At 37.8% G+C, this 23,580-nt stretch overlaps 3 protein-coding genes across 5 annotated transcripts; 2 read left to right on the forward strand and 1 right to left on the reverse strand.

Annotated features, from left to right (window-relative positions):
• Nucleotides 1–6,736: 6,736 nt before the first annotated feature.
• On the forward strand, nt 6,737–9,925 carry LOC103404648 (COBRA-like protein 1). 2 transcript variants are annotated; one of them, XM_008343577.4, is made up of 6 exons: nt 6,737–7,083; nt 7,514–7,593; nt 8,109–8,565; nt 8,646–8,805; nt 8,894–9,171; nt 9,336–9,925. In XM_008343577.4, exons 1-6 carry the CDS (start codon nt 6,978–6,980, stop codon nt 9,626–9,628), a joined length of 1,374 nt encoding a protein of 457 aa, XP_008341799.3. In that variant the 5' UTR covers nt 6,737–6,977; the 3' UTR covers nt 9,629–9,925. The 2 variants fall into 2 exon arrangements, with proteins under 2 accessions (XP_008341799.3, XP_008341800.3); XM_008343578.4 differs by having other exon boundaries at nt 6,777–7,083; nt 7,517–7,593.
• A 78-nt stretch (nt 9,926–10,003) lies between these two features.
• LOC103404647 (COBRA-like protein 4) lies at nt 10,004–12,211 on the reverse strand. 2 transcript variants are annotated; one of them, XM_008343576.4, is made up of 6 exons: nt 12,038–12,211; nt 11,869–11,948; nt 11,221–11,677; nt 10,959–11,106; nt 10,588–10,868; nt 10,004–10,506 (listed from the first exon to the last, which is right to left on the reverse strand). In XM_008343576.4, exons 1-6 carry the CDS (start codon nt 12,087–12,089, stop codon nt 10,226–10,228), a joined length of 1,299 nt encoding a protein of 432 aa, XP_008341798.3. In that variant the 5' UTR covers nt 12,090–12,211; the 3' UTR covers nt 10,004–10,225. The 2 variants fall into 2 exon arrangements, with proteins under 2 accessions (XP_008341798.3, XP_028952997.2); XM_029097164.2 differs by having other exon boundaries at nt 10,588–10,865; nt 12,038–12,207.
• Nucleotides 12,212–20,261: 8,050 nt separating this feature from the next.
• LOC103425898 (uncharacterized) lies at nt 20,262–21,504 on the forward strand. Its single transcript, XM_070817374.1, has 4 exons — nt 20,262–20,421; nt 20,721–20,809; nt 20,913–21,169; nt 21,395–21,504. Exons 1-3 carry the CDS (start codon nt 20,398–20,400, stop codon nt 21,058–21,060), a joined length of 261 nt encoding a protein of 86 aa, XP_070673475.1. The 5' UTR covers nt 20,262–20,397; the 3' UTR covers nt 21,061–21,169; nt 21,395–21,504.
• Nucleotides 21,505–23,580: the final 2,076 nt, after the last annotated feature.

Raw genomic sequence — 23,580 nt, forward strand, 5'->3', positions numbered from 1 at the left:
AGAAATCATTGTCTTGTCGCTATTTATTTTGCTACTCTCGCCTTGTTTTATCCAATCTTCTTGTGAAAACGAAACTTCCTGCCATGAATAGCCTTCAAAACCATTGTCATTCTCTTATGCATTGAACTTCATTAAAATTTATATTTTATAAATCTATTAAAATCTTTCAAAATCTCAATTGAATACAATTTCAAAAACTTGATTCCGTTTAGTCCGGGTCGACGATAAATTTGGTCCGGGCCGGGATTGCTATTATAATTGAACAACCAGATAGCCCAATGGGGTAGATTCTATTTGGTCCCATCCCGTTCCTTCCTTTTGAAATTGGATTGTAACAAGTTGGTCAATTAGCAAATTATTGGCTTTTTTTTCCTTTTTTTTATTGAACAAATTAATGGGCTTTAACTTAATTAGCGAACCCCATGCATGTCCATGGTCGCCCGTTTGATTTGAATGGATGGTTCTGAAAAGTGAAAACACGTGTACACAATACGTTTATTTTTTTGAGTTATGTTTTGTGAAAAAGTAACCGTTTAAAGTATAAATCTCACATTAGAAAAATATATAATTTTTTTATATATTTATAAGTAGTTAAGTCACTTTTTGTATAGTTAATTGGTTTTGCGGTTAATCTTAACTTTGTTTTGTGATATTAGAGCAGGATCTCTTACGTGTAAAGTTCAAGTCCACGTATGCTTTATGTCACCTGATTTATGTGGTTCATGTGTTATACTTTAAAATTGTCAGAATAAAAAAAAAAGGTTTTTTAACTTTAATCATTCAAGAAGATTGAAATTTAAAATAAATCTGGTGTTAGATTACATATTGATTATAATTCCTATATGTGTCATTAATTCAAAATAATTTATATGTATTTTATTTAATGTCTCGCATTAAATATTTAAATTTATAAATATACAATTTTAATTTATTTTTTGACCAAAAAAGAGTTTTTTAATTTATTAATTTTATTTAACATTCTTCAAACTTGAAAAACTCAATTAGTGTAACTAAATGTTAGTATCGAAATGCATGTACTAAAATGTATTATATTGAACTAATGTATTTAAATGTTAGTACCCAAATATACACACCAAAATGTATTTCATTAAATTAATGTACCTAAATGTGTGTACTGAAATGTATGCACCAAAATGTATTATATTGAATTAATGTACTTAAATGTTTATATCGAAATGTATGTACCGAAATATGTGTACCTAAATGTATGCACCGAAATCTATTATAATGAATTTAATGTACGTATATGAAGAGGACAAAGTACATTGAAATATATTGTATACAAAAATTAGTTTATCTAAATGTTTACAACAAAATAAAATTAATACATTAAAAATTAGGAAGAAAATGAGAAATAATTAAAAAATCAAAATATGATTAATAAATGAGGTTATTAATATATCAAGAGACAAAAATTAAATTTAGATCCTACTCATAGTTTTAATCTAAAAGTCATCTTTGTCAAAGATTAAAATGAAGTTTTCTATAAAAAAAAAATATGATAAAGTAGAACAAATTTTGAGTTTCAGATAGTAAAATAACAATTTTTGAGTTATAAATGCAAAGTACAACACAATCAAATTTCCAGAGACGTAATTTTTTTTTTACTATACAATATTATTTATACTAAGGGGGTAGGTAATCGGGCTAAATCTCACAATGGGATAATATGGTTCAAATTCGTCTTTGGTAAGTCTTTTAATAATTTTACCAAAAAAAAAAAGTCTTTTAATAGCTATAGAAGGTTGCACAAGAGAGATAGTATGTGCCTAACTATATTGTTTGACTACAAGCTCATTTGGCAAGTGCTTTTAAACGATTGAAAACGTTTTTAAATAAAATGTTTTTTGTACCAAATCTTAGTAAAAATGCAAGTTAATTCTGAAAACAGCAAAAAGCACATAACATGTATTTTTAGCAGAAAACACTTCAAGTACTTTAGGAACAAAAGTATTTTCTCTAGAAGTACTTTTAGTGCAATTCAAAAATATTCTCTAAAAATACTTTTAATCATTTAAAAGCACTTGTCTAATGAACCGTACGTCACGCCATTAACTTACAAATATATGTTGAAAACTGGATTTTAGAGACTGCTAATTGGCATCCACGTGTTTGACCAATACCATGCACATTTTATACGCAAGAAAATTAGGACAAGGTCTAGATCTGTATCCTCGGAAAACGGTTTATAAATATTTGGACTTGACTTTATCCTCGTAGCTTATTAACCACAGAAAGATTTCATTTCATTAAACCACAAAATAAGAAAGCATGAATTGCTTAGTATTACGGTCTAATGGTATTCCTCTTTACTTATAAGTGAGAGGTCTTAGGTTTGATTTTCATTAAAAGTGAGTTTGAACTACATTATTGTTAGTCCATTGTGATGATAAAACCTCATCCTCCCCCTTAGTGTAGATAATATCATTTGTTCAAAAAAAAATACATGAATATTTCAGTAAGGTCTACTACTAGAATACAAATCAATAATATATTTATGTTATGAGTGGACACTGGCGGAACCAGAATTATATGTGAGGGAAAACCTTTCATATGTGTATTGAGGAAAAAAAATTCTAAATTCATAGCATGAGCAAGTGAAGTAATCTTCCCAAAACTAAAAGAAAGTCCTTTTAAAATTAATAGAGAGAACCGAGAGAAATGTACAAAACCATACAACTAAGTGAGAGGTAGAGAGGAGGGTAAAACGCACTAAAAATTAAAAAACATAGAAAAAAGTACGAAAAAATCTCGTTTGATAGAAAAATGAAGGTTTGCAAATAATAGTTGATTATATTGCTTTATAAATAACATTAAAGTCTATTTTAAACTTGATTCCTAAAACTCTCTGTTTTGCTTGTCACGTAGTAGTAGGATATAATGGTATTTCTCTTTACTTGTAAGTTTGAGGTCTTAGATTTGGTTATTGCCAAAAACGAATTTGAACCGTGTTATTATTGTTAGCCCAGTGTGAGACGTAGCCCATTCTCCCACCACTTTAATTCAATTGATATCGTTTATTCACCAAAAAAAAAAAAAAAACTCCCTGCTTTGCAAACATAAAGAAAACAACAAAACTATTAATTTTTTTTTTCTTCTACAAATGCAGGATTGGGGCGCCTAAATATTTTACATTGTAGCCAGGTGGGCTTAGAACCACCATGGTCCTTTAGACCATCTCCAACCGAATGCTGGCTAGATGACTCATTTTAACCTTTTGGCCATCCAAGATATTAATATTTTAATGAATAGTACATGGTCATATTTGTCTCCATCTCCAACCGAGGGCCAAATGGCTCGTTTTAACCTTGTCACACAAAAAAACGTCTCTAACCGAGGCCCAAGGGCAATAGGGTCAAACATAATTTATTATTTAAATTTAAAAACTACAACAACTTAAATTTAAAAACAACAACTTAAATTTAAAAACTACAACTTATATTTAAAAACTACATATTAAATTTAAAAACAATATTAACTTAAATTTTTTAAATTCATAAAAAAAATTGAATCCAACGGTAACTAGCCGTTGCATTTGAAAATTTGGCCTAGCATTCATGTCGGTTATATCCGACAGAAATGCTCTAATTTCTAGCCTAGCCAGGAGTTGGCTGGCTGGCTCATTTGGGCCAGTCAGTTGGCCCTTTGGCCCTTTTTTGTCCAGTGGGGTCCACGAGCCATATGCCCTAGCCCTCGAATGGTGACGGTTTTGTCACATCCCAACCCTAGCCCCCACCACATCCCGGGCTTGACTCCGCAGTAGTACGATATTGTCCGATTTTGGCCCCGACCACGCCCTCATGATTTTGTTTCTGGGAACTCACATAAGAACTTCTCAGTGGGTCACCCATTCTGGGAATGCTCTCGCGCGAACTCGTTTAACTTCGTAGTTCCGATGGAACCCGAAGCCAGTGAGCTCCCAAAAGACCTCGAGCTAAGTAGAGATGAGAATATGCATATAAGACTTACATGGTCCATTCCCCTAGGCGATGTGGGATGTTACAATCCACCCCCTTAGGGGCCCGGCGTCCTCGTCAACACACATCCAGCCAGGGATTGGCTCTGATACCAAATTGTCACGTCCCGGCCCGGGCCCCACCACATCCCGGGCTCGACTCCGCAGTAGCACGATATTGTCCACTTTGGACCTCGACCACGCCCTCACGATTTTGTTTTTGGGAACTCACACGAGAACTTCCCAGTGGGTCACCCATCTTAGGAATGCTCTCGCGCGAACTCGTTTAACTTTGGAGTTTCGATGGAACCCGAAGCTAGTGAGCTCCCAAAAGGCCTCGAGCTAAGTAGAGATGAGAATATACATATAAGACTTACATGATCCACTCCCCTAGACGATGTGGGATGTTACAGTTTTCAAGTATTTTTCGACCATCTGGCTCTCTGGACCCTTCTGTTGGAGATGGTCTTAGGCTATCTCCAACCGAAAGCTGGCCAGATGGCTCGTTTTAGCCATCTGGCCCTCCAAGATATTAATATTTTAATGAACAGTACATGGTCATATTTGCCTTCATCTCCAACCAAGGGAAACATAATTTATTATTTAAATTTAAAAACTGCAACAACTTAAATTTAAAAACAACATTAACTTAAATTTTTTAAATTCATAAAAAAAAAATTTGGCCCAAAAAAAAAATTTGAATCCAACGGTAACTAGCCGTTGCATTTGAAAATTTGGCCTAGCATTTTTGTTGGCTATAACTGATAGGAATATATTTAATAAATATATTCCTGTCGGTTGTATTCGACAGAAATGCTCTAATTTTTGGCCCAACCCAGGGCTAGCTAGCTGTCTCATTTGGGCTAGCCGGTTGGCCCTTTTTTGTCTAGTGGGGTCCACAAGCCATTTGGCCTAGCCCTCGGTTAGAGACGGTTTTCGAGCATTTTTTCGGCGCTTTAGCCCTCTGGACCTTTCAGTTTGAGATGGTCTTAGGCCATGTCCAACGAAAGGCTGGCCAGAGGGCTCGTTTTAGCCCTCTGGCCCTCCAAGATATTAATATTTTAATGAACAGTATATGATCGTATTTTCCTCCATCTCCAACCGAGGGCCATATGACTCATTTTAGCCTTGTCACAAAAAACCGTCTCCAACCAAAGGATAAAGGGTCATAGGGCCAAACATAATTTATTATTTAAATTTAAAAACTACAACAACTTAAATTTAAAAATTACAACTTATATTTAAAAACTACAATTTAAATTTAAAAACTACAGATTAAATTTAAAAACAATATTAACTTAAATTTTTTAAATTCATAAAAAAAATTTGGCCAAAAAAAAAATTTGAATCCAACGGTAACTAGCCGTTCCATTTGAAAATTTTTCTGGCCCAGCCAGGGGCTGGCTGGCTGGCTTATTTAGGCCAGCTGGTTGGCCATTTGGCCCCTTTTTGTCCAGTGGGGCCCACGAGCCATTTGCCCTAGCCCTCGGTTGGAGACAGTTTTCAGGTGTTTTTCAACCCTCTGACCCTCTTGACCCTTCGGTTGGAGATGGTCTTAGTGACTCTTTTTTTTTTCAGAGTGGGAGAGTTGCACTAAACCATATAATGAGTCTGTCATAATTAATATCAAACTCAATATTTTCAGAAGTTAAATTTAAAATCTTTCACTTACCAGTGCAAAAAATTATCACAGCACCACAACACTAAATGACCAAAAAAGGGAATTAATGATCTATTTCCAATTGAAATATGAAATTTGGCAACAACTAAAAAAAATTGAAATATACAAAATTAAGCTCCAAACGAGCATGATAACTACTAGAAGTCTAGAAGCTGCCAATTTCATTTTTGGTCTGCTTAGACTCTGATAGGAGATGCCAAATTGCCAATTACCAATTGTCAAACCTTTGATTTTGATTTGTGATCATCACAACTGTCAAGCATTTATTTACTTTGAAACAGTCAATTAATCTTTTTTAACCCATTTTACAAATTAAATCTTACCATAAAAAACCCCACAAATTAATAATCATTTCCTTTGAAGAACTCATCTTCTATAATACGATATTTTTATTATCTCTAGTGTATGACATACACCGATAAATGCACGACTAGATATGCGGCTAACGATTCAACAATCAAAAATCTAATCGTAAAAAATTATAATGTATACTAGACACTGATGAGTACTAAAAAACATCCTTATAATATTTTTATTGTAGAGTATACATATATTTCTCTGCACCCAAAATCTTTTGTGGTCTCTTTGTGACCTATTTTATTGAGCGACATATGTTATTTTGACTCAATTTATCTTTAGTTTTTAACTTTTTGTTGAGGATTAAATGAATGAACATGTGTCACTCAATGAAATTGGCCACAGATGATTTTGGGTACACAAGCTTTGGACTCGTTAATTCATTGTATTTTTTTTCCATTGTACGAATTAACCATAATAACTTAATTAGGGTATTGCTATCCACACATATTTTTTACATTCCATATCCCCTGTTAGTTTATGTTCTTTAATCATCTTCAATTAACTCGATATGATAGTTGATAATTGAAAAATATAGATAAAAAATAAAAAATGAGTATGTATATAACATCAACCTTCAATTAAAGAACAAACCAACTGGTCTCAATTTTTAAAAAGAAAACAATTATTATTTAATACAATCACCATCTTTAAAGTTAAAAAACTTCCGACTTTTAATAAAATTAGTTAATTAAAAATTGGCTACATTTATTAGACAAAAGAAAAGGAAATTCGTACATTTAACTGACTTGCAGACTTGGAAAGTGCGCAGTAGCACACGCTACCGCGTTCTCCCCACTCTCTTTCCACACTCGTTTTCTCTGTTTTTCTTGGTCGAATACATTTTCTCTGTGTTCAGACGAAAGGTGTGCCACCACCTCTGAAAAAAGTATGCAAGTTTGTGGCACCCAAGAAAAATTAGACCACAAACATTCCGACCAGAACAAAATCTAATTGCCAGAAATGGGGTTTCTGTTCCTGCCCATGAGTCGATCAGTCCCACAATTCATCAGTTTCGCCACCATTCTTGTCTTTGTGCTTTCTTGCACCACCAGCTTCATTGCAACAGGTATATATGCTCAGGCTCGATCAATATTTGCAAAGTTTGAATCTTTTTTACTTGGTAATTTGTAATTTCTTCGAAGTTTGAATCTTTAATTTTCTTGGCCCAACGTTTGTTATTTCTTCAATGTTTGTGAGGTTTTGGCTTTTGGGTTTTCGCTTCTGCAAGCGAGGGAATGAGGTTTTATTTTTGTTTATTTTTTAATGTTTCAAAACTTTTAATCTTCTTGGTTTTGGTTTTATCTATGTTGATGCAGATGGGTTTTCATGGAAAAATTGTATTTCGTTATGAAGTTCTTGTGTTTCGAATGAATTCGAATTTTTTGAATTTTAACAGACGAAGTTGTGGCAAACAAGGCTCTGCAATTATTGTTTGACATAGTTTTTTATTGATTCAAATCATCACATTGTTGATTGTTTTGTTTGTTTATTGCCAGAAGCGTATGATCCACTCGACCCGAACGGAAATATCACCATCAAATGGGATATCTTAAGCTGGACTTCTGATGGCTATGTTGTAAGTATTATTTGAGAACTGTTTGCTTTTGTCACTAGTTGCACAGAATGCGTAAAATGGTTGCGTTCGAAGAAATATTAAGTTAATACCGAAACATGAATATGATTTCCGAGGAATAACAAGAGCTGCTTGTCGAAGTTCTTCAAGCATCGATCGGTTGCCTAACACTGAACACCATCTTTATGTCATGCTTCCATTTGGATTTTTGCTTGCAAAAACTACACGGTGGCTCTAGTTTCAGTTACTTTTTGTCATTCACAATGTCATTCCTACTCGAGATATTCGGGAATGAAAACTGTGAAACTTCAGTCACTAGAATGAGTGTTTAATGGTCCCCTCTACATTAAAAACTCAATCGCAAGCTGCACTCAAAGTTAGACATTCGGCTTTTGGTTTAGTAAAACAGAGCTCTATTAGTTGTTGACAGCAACATTAAACATGGATTCGTTTTACCTTTCCCTGAAGCATGGTAGAGTTGAGTGAATATCTAATTAGTGTTCTCTTTGAATACACAGGCTGCTGTTACACTTTTTAACTTCCAAAAGTATCGGCACATTCAGGCACCGGGATGGTCGCTAGGGTGGACATGGGCAAAGAAGGAGGTTATATGGAACATGGTGGGAGGACAAGCCACAGAGCAAGGGGATTGTTCAAGATTCAAAACAACACTCCCCCATTGCTGTAAGAAGACTCCTACAGTTGTTGATCTATTGCCCGGAACACCTTACAATCAACAATACACAAATTGTTGCAAAGGAGGGGTACTTAGTTCATGGGTGCAAGATCCAGAAAAGGCTGTAGGTTCTTTTCAAATAAGCGTTGGTCAAGCAGGAACCACAAACAAGACCGTCAGACTGCCTAAAAACTTCACCCTGAACACACCCGGTCCTGGGTATACTTGTGCTCGCGCCAAAGTAGTCAAACCAACTAAATTTATCAGTCCGGATAAAAGGAGAGTCACTCAAGCTATGAGTAAGTGTTATGAATCTTTTTAAACATAAATGTTTGCGCTAATAAGTTTGTCAGTCATTCTTACCCCTTGTTCGTGACAGTGACATGGAATGTGACGTGCACATATTCGCAAATACTGGCTCAGAAAACTCCTACATGTTGTGTCTCGCTCTCATCGTTCTACAATGACACTATAGTGCCCTGCCCAAATTGCTCATGCGGTTGCCAGAGAAACGCAACTCATCCAGGAAGCTGTGTAGAGTGAGCTCTCTTCTGAAATCAGCTTCTTTTAACTTCTTTTAACTCAAGCTTTTTCATTAAGACATTTATATTCTCTGTGAATATGCAGACCAGATTCCCCCTACTTGGCTTCAGTTGTCTCAGCCTCCAACAAGAATAGCTACACGCCTCTAGTTAGATGCACTGCGCACATGTGCCCAATCCGAGTTCACTGGCATGTCAAGGTAAACTACAAACAATACTGGCGAGTGAAGGTTACAGTTACAAACTTCAATTACAGGATGAATTATTCCGATTGGAACATGGTTGTCCAACACCCAAACTTTGACAATCTGACCCAGATTTTCAGCTACAACTACAAGTCGATAACTCCTTATGCGACAATAAGTAAGTTAATCCTGACTTCTTGTTACTTTTCATATGTTCTTCAGTTCTTTTCTAACATGATTTGGCTAGAACTTGTAGTGTTTTATGATTTTCTAAAAGAACTGCATATGTTATTCTTCCTCATTGTAAGTTGCGAATCTCTGATCTGGCTTTCTTTCAAACAGATGATACTGGCATGTTATGGGGAATTAAGTTCTACAATGATATTCTGATGCAAGCTGGGCCTCTTGGTAATGTACAGTCAGAGCTGCTTTTCCAAAAGGATGAAGCAACTTTCACATTTGATAAGGGTTGGGCGTTCCCTCGAAGGGTCTATTTCAATGGTGATAACTGTGTGATGCCACCTCCAGATGCCTATCCATGGTTGCCAAATTCTGGTTTCCGGCAGTATGTCTCTCTGCTCACTCTAATCATGACTTGTCTATCGACCATTGCAGTCATGCATGCTTATGCTTAATCTGAGCTCGAAAATGTTCCGATCAATGATTTTCAAAAGGTATAGTTAAGATAGGAATATATGGAAGCCACTCAATGTTCTGATGCGTCATGATCAGCATTCCCGGCATGAAATTAGATAGAGTCAAATGTGCTGCTGATGTTCATTTTTTGTATTACTGTAAAGGGTAGGTTGCTTCTGGCTATTGTGTTGTATGACTGTTCATGTAGCCAGACCCTCTTGCTTGTAGAGTTACCAGATTATGTAGTCATGATGGTAAATCCGAAACAAGCAATAAAATCTGATCAGAGTTTTATCTGTTCTTACTGTTTACTTAATATATCATATGATCGCGTTGTTCAATCAAATTGTGGCAGTTCTGCATTAAATTAAAGATTTCATTTGCCAATCATGTACTTATTTATATGAACAGAGAAATTCATATACCAGAATCGTCCAGTCTCTCTTCACAAGATACATGCAAATAAGTTAAATTTGCTTCTTCAAAGAATACTTGAAGTATCTGTGCTCCAATTCTCTGTGCAAAATATCCTTCATACCTTAGCTTCAAAATTTTAGGGCATCGATCACGATTGTGGAAGCTACGGAACCAAATCATCAGATAGCTATAAACAAGAAAAAGAACAACGAAATCAAAGCTGAGAAGGAAAGTAGAATTTTCTGGGCAGAATTGGGAAGAAACGGGTAGACGTCAGGTGGAGGAAACTGGCACTCGTCGCCATTGAAGTAAACTTTGCGAGGAAATGCCCACCCCTCCCTCAAAGTGAAGGTGTTCTTGTCCTTTTGAAGCAGCATCTCCGACTGAACGAACCCAAATTCCCCGGCTTGCACTAATCGGTCATTGAAGAATTTCATGCCATAAAACATTCCAGTGTCATCTGCATATAACGTAGCAGCTATGTTAGCCTACATATGACTACGAGAATATAACGTGGAAGAGGAAATCGATTTGAACTCACTTATGGAGCTGTAAGCAATGAGAGGCTTGTAATCAAAGCTGAAAACTTGTGTGACATTGTTGAAATTAGGATGCTGCATAACCAGAGTCCAATGCGTGTAGTTCATCTGATAGTTGAAGTTTGTAATCGACACCTTCACGCGCCAGTACTCCTTGTAATTCAGCATCACATGCCAGTGCACTCTCACCGGACACATGTGGCGTGTGCACTGCAGTAGCGGCAGCCCATTGCCTTTCCGCTTAGCGTCATCTTCAACCACGCTAAGCATTTTGGAATCACTTCTGCAACACAATCAAAATTATGACCATGTGATTTATGTATATATGTTTGCACAGATTGTGCAATATATCGTCACTCGGTCGAGGACTTACTGGATGCAATTTCTCTTGTCCTGGCAACCACAAGTGCAAGAGGGGCAATGAACGATTGTGGAATTGTAAAAGGACGAGAGAGAGACACAACAGCTTGGGTATTTTCTGGCCTGAAGTTGTGAATATGAGCAGGTCACATTCCATGTCACTGCACAAAATCGGATAACCGTTACGCATTTGACATCTCACATGCTAATCAAAACGAACCAATAATCTAAAAATGTTCGAAATAAATTGAATCATGTGACACGGAGGAACTTACTCAAAGCTTGAGTCCTGCGGCGTCCGGCAGATGTCAAAAAAATTGTGGGAGGCACAATCCTTGCCTTGCCACAAGTGTACCCTGTTCCAGGGCCTAGCAGAGTGAAGTTCCTAGGAAGTCTCACTGTACGGTTTGTAGTGCCGGCTGATCCAACACTGAGCTGGAAGGATGAGACAGCGGTCGAGGGGTCTTGGCCCCACGCGGACAACACGCCACCCTTGCAGCAATTTGTGAATTGCTGATTGTAAGGAACACCAGGAAGCAAGTCCACAAAGGTGGGGGTTTTCTTGCAACAATGAGGTACGTTCCCTTTGAACCGGGAGCAGTCACCTTGCTCCGTGGCTTCAGCTCCCACCGCCGCCCATATCACTTCTCTTCTGGCCCAGGTCCACCCTAATGTCCACCCCGGGCTCATGATGTGCCGGTACATTTGGAAGTTGTTCACAGTAACAGCCGCCTGAAACATACAATTCATTCAATAGAGGCAGAATCGATCATTCATACATTTGGTATGTACCCTCTAAGTCTTTCAAGAACAATCTTCTTAGATAAATGACGAAGGTGAAATTCGTACAACTAACGTCATCGAGTAACGTAAATGGAATACGTCAGAAATCAAGTTAAGTACAGGAAAAAAGTGATACTCACCACATAACCATCTGGTGTCCAAGACATGATATCCCATTTTACAGTTATGTTTCCATTCGGATCCAACGGATCATATGCAGCTGCATCAAATCAGAAAACATCAGATAAGTGATTATTTTTCTTTCTTCAATCCAATGCGTAGTAGTCTAAAGGAGTTAAAGAGTTTTACCAGCACATGAAAAGATAGCAAGAAAGAAGAGAACTGATACCAAAGTTCTCATCTCCCCGGTCCGAAACCCTAATCTTTAACTTTCCGGTGATAAGAGTTTGGATCGTAAGCTTAAGCAATGAGCAGGAGCTTTTTAGTAGCCAATGGAAGTGTGTGTATTTAAGAAAGATAGAGATCGTGCAAAGGACTATTTCGTTAGCTTTGTAAACAGATGGATTACCTAATGGTTGTTGCATACTTAAAAGTTATAATTGCATGTTCAATTCTGATCTCTTAGTCTTTCTCATCTGAAGACTTCTGTTGAGCTTTCCATGTCGTAAATTAACTGCTAATAATACCTAGCTAGCTAGGCATTTGAAACATATTTGCAGCGAACACAACATCTCAACGGTCCTCCACTACAGCTGATGATTAGGTTTGTAGCTCAAGTGATTAAAAATAATGGGAGCTATACAACCCAAATTCTGACTTGACTCATGATTAAAAGTATTAACCATTAACCCTGAATGTGAAATCTTGTGTTTGATTTTTCCCCTTCTCTAGTATCATCTTTTATAGATATAGAGAGGGGAAAAAGGATTTACACATGGTCTTTATAGATTTGGAAAAAACGTATGATAGGGTCCCAAGAGACATTCTCTGGAGGATTTTGGAGACGAAAGGAGTACGAGTAGCATATATCCAAGCTATAAAGGATATGTATGAAGGAGCAAAGACTGCCGTAAGAACTCATGAAGGATAAACCGAAAGCTTCCCCATAACTGTACGATTACATCAAGGCTCATCCTTAAGTCTTTACCTTTTTGCGTTGGTAATGGATGAGTTAATAGGACATATTCAAGATGATATTCCTTGGTGTATGCTTTTCGCAGACGATATAGTGTTGATAGATGAAACTCAGGAAGGAGTAAATGTGAAGCTTAACCTTTGGAGAGAAGTGTTGGAATCTAAAGGTCTTCGCCTAAGCCGATAAAAGACATAATATATGGAGTGCAAGTTCAGTGCAAATGGAGGTCAAAATGAGTTAGGGGTGAGGATCGGAGATCAGGAAATACCAAAGAGCGACTGCTTTTGCTACCTAGGATCTATCTTGCAAAAGAACAGAGAATTAGATAGAGATCTCAACCATAGAATACAAGCTGGATGGATGAAGTGGAAGAGTGTATCCGGCGTGTTGTGTGACCGACATATGCCACTAAAACTCAAGGGAAAATTTTATAGGACGGCAATAAGGCCAACGATGCTGTATGGCACAGAATGTTGGGCGGTGAAACATCAACATGTACACAAAATGGGTGTAGCGGAGATGAGTATGCTTCGTTGGATGTGTGGGCACACGAGAAAGGATAAGATTAGGAATGAGGATATCCGAGGTAAAGTAGGAGTAGCCGAAATTGTAGGAAAGCTGAGAGAAAATCGGTTACGGTGGTTTGAACATGTGCAAAGAAGGCCTACTGACGCTCCGGTTAGAAAATGCGACTACGGGATAAAGGTTCAGGGCTGAAGGGGTAGAGGAAGATCTAGGAAAACTTTGGAAGAGACTCTAAGAAAAGACTTAGAGTACTTGGATCTAACGAAGGACATGACACATGACCGAGCACAATGGCGTTCTAAGATTCATATAGCAGATCATACTCAGTGACTTGGATTTTTCAAGTCTCTAACTGAGAAGTTTTCCTCACTTGAGAAATTAAGGGAACACTACCTCAACCTACATATTTCACTCACAAAGCTTCAACATACAAGCTTCAACAAAAGAAAAAATCAAAGAACTTAGTGAAGAAGGCTTTGGTGTATTTAACACAATACATTAAAATGAAGCAAAACTTATTTATTGATATCTCCGATAAGTTACAAATATGTACATATACATGAGTCAAAATAAACAAACAAGAGGGGGCATTCACAAAGGTTGCTTAGGAGAAGTCTCAGCAGTCGGTAGAGCCCCAGAAAGAGAAGGCACCGGAGGGTGATCACTCGGAGCCTCATTACTGGACAGAACCCTAGAAGGAAGAGGCATCGGAGGCTGATCATTTGGAGCTTCATTACGCGGTACATCCCCAGAAGACGAAGGCAATAAATGTCTTTGGAACAAACCCATAAACCTCTGATGATCAAGTAAAATCTGACCATCAGATTCCTTTACCTGGTCAAGCTTCCTTTTCATGTTTGTAGCTTAGTCATGTGCAAGTCTGTGCAATTGTTTATTCTCATGCTTGAGCCCTCTAATCTCCTGCTTGAGACTCATCACTTCATCCGTCAATGATTCAACTTGGCGGGTTTAAGCAAATAAGCGTTGGACCATATTCGACATAGAACCTGCACATTGAACACTGAGAGCCAGAGAATCCTTAACAGCCAACCCATCAGACCGTTTGGAAAGAAGTCTGTTATCTTTAGGAGTGAGAATGTTCCTGGCCACCACCGCAGCGGTCATATCATTCTTCATCACGGAATCCTCAACGGTAAGATGACTAGTAAGGGATAAGAAGGATGGGCGCCGTATGTTGTCTGGAGAAGGCGCGGTTGCCTCTTCACCAAGGTTCAAGTCAAAACAACGGTCGGAAGGGCCAGACATTTTCAAAGGTGTTGAAGAGAGAAGAGGTCGGACAAATCAAGATCTTAGAAGTGCAAGAAAGGAGCTTCTACTGGTGGAGATTCAAGTGTGCTTTGGAACTTAATGACAGCCTCTATAAAAATCTGCACTCGACGGAGCTTCAGAAATCGAAGAGCCGCCTGCTCAGAAATTGAAGAAGCGTTTGCTTTTTCAAAAGCTAGGCTGCTCAGAGACCACGAGGGCTGATCTCAGATATCGAAGAGGTGTTTCCTTTCTCCAAAGCTGGGTTGCTCAAAAACCACGAGGGCCAATCTCAAAAATCGAAGAGGCGCTTGCTTTCTCAAAAGCTGAGCTGCTCAGAGACCACGAAGGCCGATCTCAGAAATCGAAAAGGCACCTGTTTTCTCAGCCTTGTCAGCACTTGTCACATGCACACTCAGTTTTGCGAAAATTATGGGTAATCTGTCGAAGATTTCTGGTGAAGTAGAAAGCACGCGAATCTTACTGTTCAATCATCCACTTTCCACACGCAACATCAGCTCATGGGTACCACAGATAACTTTGTCAAAGATCTCTGACAAAGTTTAGACACGTGAAGCTTGCAGCTCCCACTACATCGCTATGACCAAGAAGGGTAAAAGAATAGCAAAGAAACAGCACTAACAAAGTTTAGACACATAAATTTTGAAGGTTTAGCTACTAAGGGTGGGTTCGGTTTAAATCGGTTCGGTTTTTTGCCAAAACCGAAACCAAACCGAAATTTCGGTTCGGTTCGGTTCGGTTCAATTTTTTTTCGGTTTTTTTCGGTTCGGTTTTTTTTCGGTTCGGTTTTTTCCTCTTCGGTTTCGGTTTTTTGTTTTTATTTTTTTTCAAAAAATGAAAAACATTGAAATTTTAAATTTTAACATATCCAACACAATCATAACATAAACATTCTAACTAGAATCAAAGACAATGAAAATAAACATTTAAAGTTGAATTAAAATCATCAATCAAGTCTTTCAAAGTCCAAACTAACAACCTCACAACACAAAAATCACACAAAAATCATACAAATGACTTAGAAAAGTTAAATTGTATGATGTTGTTCAAAGATCAATGTTATTTGCTTGTAACTGCATGTTGACAACTTGATTAGTAAAGGTAATGCGTGGGTGGATTTATTTAGTGTGTGTTGGATTCTTTTCCATCACAAATTACCCAAGTAATCTACCCGAAATAAATGTTTATGGATTATGTTACATGTTATATGAGAGTAGATTTGGAAAAGAAAGCTGGCGCATAAGTAGACAGTGCTATGGAAATGGATGTAGGTACTTCGGGAAGAGGTTTGGTTCCGGAACCTTATATGGGGGAGAAATAATAGGTTAGGGTTTAGAGTTTTTATAGGCCTTTTTTTTAATATTTTGAGCTTAAAGTTTGGCAACACATTGGGTTAGCACATTTTAACTTACAAATTGGGTTTAGAAAATAATACCCAAAACAAATAATTAAATAAAAAAATTAATTTAATTAATTCGGTTCGGTTCGGTTTGGTTCGGTTTCTAGATCACTAAAACCGAACCGAACCAAAAGAATTCGGTTCGGTTCGATTTTTTCAATTCGGTTCGATTTTTTCGTTCGGTTCGATTTTTTCGGTTTCGGTTCGGTTTGGTTTTCGGTTTTTTTCGATTTTCGGTTTTTTGAACCCACCCCTATTAGCTACCATATTATTACTCACAAGGGTAAATGAACAACACCACTGCTGGATAATTGGAAAGTCCCTGTGTGTCAACCTCTATGCTCCGTGGCAAGGTAGACTAGCAAAAATGCTCAACTTTTACTCACATTCGAGAAAACACTCCCAATAAGATTGCTTGCTCCAAATTCGAAGAGGCACCGCCCTCCGAATCTCGAGAGCCAGACTCCCATCATGATTACTTTCTAAAAAATTGAAGAGACACCGCTCTCCGAATTTAAAAAGTTAGACTCCCAGCATGATTGCTTTCTCAAAAATCGAAGAGGCACCATTATTCGAATCTCGAGAGCCAGATCCCCGACAGGATCGCTTGTTCAAAAACCGAAGAGGCATCGCTTTCTCAACTTCGAGAGCCAGATCTCCTTGGATAAAGCTTGTCTGTAATCTTCACACGCAACATCAGCTTTCCAAATGCCACAGACCACTTTTTCAAAGTGCTCTGACAGAGTTAAAACACGTGAAGTGGGCAGCTCCTACTACAATGCTATGACCAAGAAGGGTAAAGGAATAACATTACTACTTGTTGTTAGGGAGACTCCTATATATGTTGACCTCCATCCTCAACGGACAGGCAGACCTGCAAAAATGCTCAACCCTTCTTCATATCTGAAAGGGCACTCCCAACGAAGCCTCTTGAAATACTCATCTTTCTTTCCCCCCGATAATACCTCTACAAACAAGCTACACCAGAGCAAGAATATCTTATATCATCAGGGTTAAAAGCAAGAGTATCCCCTATCATGCTTTTTCCCTGTCTTTTCCTTTGGCCTTGTTCTTACCTGCAAGACAAGGAGAAAGAAAACAATTAGTCAGCACTTGGAATCAAACTTCCAGTCAGGAACTAACTGCCTGGAACCCCTTACTTGATTACTTACCTGACATTGCTCTCGAGTACTCATCTTCAACATCTTATGCTTCCAGAGAAGATACCACATCTGCTTGAGGAACAGGTAGGGCCAGTGAGAAGGATACAAGGAAGCATGTGGAGAAAAACGTAACAGAACACGTGCCGATACTTCCACTACTTTGTCAACAGCAAAAGTATCCCATATCAGCAGGGTCGAACGTACTCTAGATTTAATGGACTTATTTTGACCCTCAAATTCTTCAGTCGGCCTTATACTCTGAAGGTAACCAGAAAACCCTCCAGCCTAATTCAAGAATAAGCATGTGGAAAGTTACTTCTTCAAAAGCAAAATTATCTCATATCATCTCTTTTTCTTTTCTTCTCTTTATCCTTCATGCTGCCTGCAAGATAAGGAGAATGAGAACAATCAGCCGGAACTCGAAATCAAACTTCTGATCTATGACTGATTGCTTGGAACTCTGATTGCTTACCTTGTCTGTCACCTCTTTCAGCAGATTCCCTAGCTCGGCGACTTGGGGGACTCCTACTACATGGTTTGTATCGCACTTGACCACGCCTGAAACTACAAGTAAGCTTCAAGTGAAATTGATACATTACCTTGTGCATCTCCATCAGTTAAAGATACCACCTGTGGACGGATGAAGAGTACTTCCAGAGAAGATGCCACATCTACCTATGGGACAGATAAGGCAAGTGAAGACGATACCACACTTTGGTACTTAGAAGTTTTGTGATTACTCAGTGGCTTGGATCTTGCAAGTCCCCAACCGAGGAGCGTCTCCTCCAACCAGGAGGCCAATCACAGAGCGACACGTGTCGACATCAGAAGCCAATCATAGCGCGACACGTGTCAACATCGGAAGCCAATCACAACACGACAAGTGTCAATGTCAGAACAAGGCTAGAAACTCTCTTCTATAAAAGGAGATCATTCTCCCAAAATATTTCCTAATGTCATTTGTACTAAATCATTCACTTGTACCCACTAAAGGAGAGCTTGAACCTATGTACTTGTGTAAACCCTTCACAATTAATAAGAACTCCTATACTTCGTGGACGTAGCCAATCTGGGTGAACCACATACATCTTGTGTTTGCTCTCCTGTCTCTATCCTTTTACATACTTATCCACACTAATGACCGGAGCAATCTAGCGAAGGTCACAAACTTAATACTTTCTGTTGTACCAAAGTCCTCACTGATTTTGTGCATCAACAATCCTTAAGTCCTTACCTTTTTGCATTGGTAATGGATGAGTTAATATGACATATTCAAGATGTTATTCCTCGGTGTATGCTTTACGCAGACGATATAGGGTTGATAGATGAAACTCAGGAAGGGGTAAATGCGAAGCTTAACCTTTGGAGAGAAGTGTTGGAATCTAAAGGTCTTCCCCTGAGCCGATCAAAGACAGAATATATAGAATACAAGCGGGATGGATGAAGTGGAAGAGTGCATCCGTCGTGTTGTGTGACCATCGTATGACACTGAAGCTCAAGGGAGAATTTTATAGGATTGCAATAAGGTCGGCGATGCTGTATGGCACAGAATGTTGGGCGGTGAAGCATCAACACGTACACAAAATGGGTGTAGCGGAGATGAGGATGCTTCGTTGGAGGTGTGGGCTCACGGGAAAGGATAAGATTAGGAATGAGTGGGTTGGACATGTGCAAAGAAGGCCTACTGACGCTCCAGTTCGAAGATGTGACTACGGGACAGATATTCAGGGCCGAAGGGGTAGAGGAAGACCTAGGAAAACTTTGGAAGAGACCCTAAGAAAAGACTTAGAGTACTTGGATCTAACGGAGGACATGACACAAAACCGAGCGCAATGGCGTTCTAGGATTCACATAGCCGACCCCACTTAGTGAGAAAATGCTTTGTTGTTGTTGTTCTAGTATCATCTTTTATAAAAGAAAAAGAAATTTAGCATGCCAAAAGTGTTGTAATTGTTCTATTGTTATATAATTATTCTACAAAACAAGTTATTTCTGCATGGCAACCTAATAATAGTTTTAGCATGTGCACACTTGCTTTTGAGCAGGGATAAGAGTCCCTTGCTAATAGAAATAAAGACTACTCAACTCAAGTGCTTGCAATTTAAAGGCCTGAGTTGGCTTGGAAAAGGATTGATAGCTAATTAACTATTGAGAATTAGTTCTTGGAAAGGTCGAATGCGTAAACATCAACTGGTTTTTATGTGTAAAAGTGTAATATTTATTGCATGGGGTCATAAAGCTGAATTGCTAATTTATAAGCACAAACAAAAGCGGCAAAGTTTCAACCAAATGTGTTTATCAAAGGGTTTGACAAAATAACTTAAAAAGTAATTGCCAATAACAGAAGTAATTTTCAGTGATTTTTGAACAAACAAGAAGAACACTTCTAACGTGCTTCTAATAAAAACGTTTATAAGCAAAAATGTTTCCTCGTATATAGAAGGGAACATTTCTGCTTATAAACGTTTTAATTAGAAGCATGATAGAGGTGTTAATCTCTAAACTTACACAAAACGGTTAGAAAGAATCAAGACCCATTTTATCTAACCAAACCATTCTAGTATTCATAAGGAGTCTATTTTCATTTTTTTTGTCAAATGATAAATTTTGTTAAATTAGTCATCGATGGGGTTTGAACCCACACCGTCATACAAGGACTCAACACTTTTTCACCATTGTAGTTAAGGGCCACTTGCGTCTATTTCATTTTTTTTTTTGTCAAACGATATATTTTGTTAAATTAGTCACCAACAGAATTTGAACCCATATTTTCATACAAAAACTCAATACTTTTCCACCACTCTAGTAAATGATCACTTGCTCGTCTATTTCATATTTTGGATATGTTAGATTGGTTTGACGCCATGGAACATTCTAGTGATAAGGTCAAAGTCTAAAATTGTCAACCCCGAATGCAAAATGCTATTTCCTATTGGGTCGTTTAAGAAAATCCAGAGGCTAAGCCGCTGGTTTTAGGTGGTCAAAAGTTTATTGCTGCCCACAGTAAGTAGCTCATAATTTTCCATTCTTCCATATATACCAATCCACGTAACACTATTTATACCTGGCCATAGAAATCCAAACGCAACAGTCAAAAGCAAGAAGCAGAAAGAAAGCAAAGCAAATTACTTTCCTCTCACAAATCTTGTTAGAGAAAATCAAAGTACTAATTAAGAGAAGGAGAATTTCTGGATTTCAGATGGGGCGTTGGGTTAGGCCTGAGGTGAGCAAGCTTTGGCTTTTATTAATTTGGTTACTCTTTTCAATAGCAGGTAGGCTAGTTGATTGCAACAACATATGTCCCACCTTTGATCTTGAGTTCAGATCTCTTCCTCGCAAATAGTCGAGAATAAAGTTTTCAAATTAATTTGGTTACTTTTTATTCGAATCTCTTCGTTTTTGTCTGTTGATGGGAGAAAAACGATAGCACGAAAATACTTTCTGAAGGTCCTTTAGTTTTCTCAACAAAACAATCCAATTAAGCAAATAATTAATCCCAATTTTTATTTGACATATCTTTAGGTGTACCCGTTAATGGCTGCAATGACATTTGTGACAAGCTTGTGCGCATTTCAGCTTACAAGGAACATGTTCCTCAACCCTGAAGTCAGGTACAAATTAATATACATATACATATACATATATATATATATATATATTTATAATTTAAAGGTCTAAGTTTATAAACGTGTTAATTAGTTATTTTATTTGCAGAATCAACAAAGCTCACCGTCGAATGGCGGTGCTTGAAAACGAAGAAGAGGGAGAGAAGTACGCCGAGCACGGCCTCCGGAAGTTCCTCCGCACACGGCCACCGGAGATCATGCCTACCATCAACCACTTCTTCTCTCAAGAAAAATGATATCGGACATGTTCGTGAAAGTTTACTTGTGAGCGCAGGGGGGGGTTTATTTTTTAAGAGTTTTATAGCAACTTCTTCATGTCAGTTTATACTATTTTGCTTTGGGCCAGTTTTTTTGGACAAGGATTGTCTACCCTCCTATTTTTGGTGCCCTTCCATGCCCTCCTGTTTGTGTGGTCACGGTTAAGCCACGTCAATATTTTATATTACTATTTACTTTTATCTTATTATCTCTATAAAAAAATAATATAAAATATTAACGTGGCTTAACCGTGACCACACAAAACAGGAGGGAAAGGCACCAAAAATAGGAGGGTAGACAATCCTTGTCCAGTTTTTTTTATCATGTTTTATGAAATTCCACAGCAGTCATTCATGTTTCCCCATTTTGTATAAACAATAATTTAATGATGAGCCTGTCATTCATCGTATTAAAACAATCAATCGTTATTTTTTGTTTTTGGATGCTATTTTACACCTTTTAAGTTTGGTGTGATTTTCTAAATAGGCCATGAAATTTTAATTTTCTCATACGTCACAGGTGTTGAAATTGTTTTAATATGTGTTTTCGGTTTGATTAATTGTATGCTTATTCATTGAATTGATTATCTGGTGAGTTTGAGACCTTTGTATATTCTAACATGTAAGACACATTTGCACCATATTAACAAAAAAATTAATTTAATGGATGATTAGATGTCCAAAGAGACAAAAATATAAATGGATAAAAAAATAAAACTTCATGATGCAAAAATAAAATAAAATAAAATAAATAAAACCTCATGACCCATTTTCAAATTGTCTCAAATCCGAAGAGTGTAAAATGCAGTTAGGCCAATTACGGAGAAACCATTTTAACACGCAGGCAATGAACTTCAAACATTTCCAAACAGGAGAATCGTTGGCAAAAAAGAAAATGAAAAATATTATGACAAATGATATTGGGAAATACATGCCAAACTGTTTGGGCTTGTTGGATCATAGAAAAAAAACAATTTGTTGTTTAGGATCGGCCCATGTGAGACCATGAATATATATATATATATTTTAAGATTAAAGCTTTGAATTTTTTATTTTTGATGCAACAATATAACTTACACTAAAAATTAGGTGAACAGATTGTTATGTCATTTACGATCAAACTTAAGAATTCTCACTTAAAAATAAAAAGAAATACCACTACACATAATATATTAAGTAGCATTAAAATGAGATTGGGAATGAGAAATTACTTCCTTTTTTTTATATTTGAAAATCAAACTTGTGAACAATTGTAATTAATGTCGGAAAATGAGATGGGAAAACAAAACCTATGAGGAATGGAGAGTTTGTGTAACATCTCACATCGTCCAGGGGAGTGGATCATCTATGCCTTATATGTATATTCTCATGTCTACCTAACACGAGGCCTTTTGGGAGCTCACTAGTTTCGGGTTCCGTAAGAACTCCGAAGTTAAGCGAGTTCGCGGGAGAGCAATCCCAGGATGGGTGACCTACTGGGAAGTTCTCATGTGAGTTCCCAGAAACAAAACCTTGAGGGTGTGGTGGGGGCCCAAAGCGGACAATATCGTGTTACAGTGGAGTCGAGCTGGGGATGTGATGGGGGCCCGGGCCGGGATGTGACAATTTGGTATCAGAGTCAATCTTTAGCCGAAAGTGTGCCGACGAGGATGTCGAGCCCCTAAGGAGGGTGAATTGTAACATCCCACATCGCCTAGGGGAGTGGATCCTTTATGCCTTATATGTATATTCTCATCTCTACCTAATACGAGACCTTTTGGAAAGGGAACTCACTAGTTTCGGGTTCCATAGGAACTCTGAAGTTAAGCGAGTTCGCGTGAGAGCAATCCCAGGATGGGTGACTCACTGGGAAGTTCTCATGTGAGTTCCCAAAATCAAAACCTTGAGGGCGTGGTGGGGGCCCGGGCTGGGATGCGACAATTTGGTATCAGAGCCAATCTCTAGCCGAAAGTGTGCCGACGAGGATGTCGATCCCCTAAGGAGGGTGAATTGTAACATCCCACATCGCCTAGGGGAGTGGATCATCTATGCCTTATATGTATATTCTCATCTCTACCTAATACGAGGCCTTTTGGAAATGGAGCTCACTAGCTTCGGGTTCCGTAAGAACTCTGAAGTTAAGCGAGTTCGCGTGAGAGCAATCCCATGATGGGTGACTCACTGGGAAGTTCTCGTGTGAGTTCCCAGAGACAAAACCGTGAGGGTGTGGTGGGGGCCCAAAACGGACAATATCGTGTTGTGGTGGAGTTGAGCCTGAGATGTGGTGGGGGTCTGGGCCGGGATGTGACAGTTTGCATTTCCCCGTCTTCTCCCGTCATTTATTGTGCACTTTTAACATTAATTATATTATTTTAGGACAATATTTATCCTTATTAAATATTGAAAACTCAATTGTGTCCATAAGAACTCTTCATACTCAACTTTTCTGTTTCAATTTTATCCCTAATAAGAAATAAAAATAAAAATTTATCTATAAATCTAATATTTACTTTCTTATTT

The sequence above is a fragment of the Malus domestica genome, chromosome 17, assembly GCF_042453785.1.
Source record: "Malus domestica chromosome 17, GDT2T_hap1".
NCBI classification, from domain to species: Eukaryota; Viridiplantae; Streptophyta; class Magnoliopsida; order Rosales; family Rosaceae; genus Malus; species Malus domestica.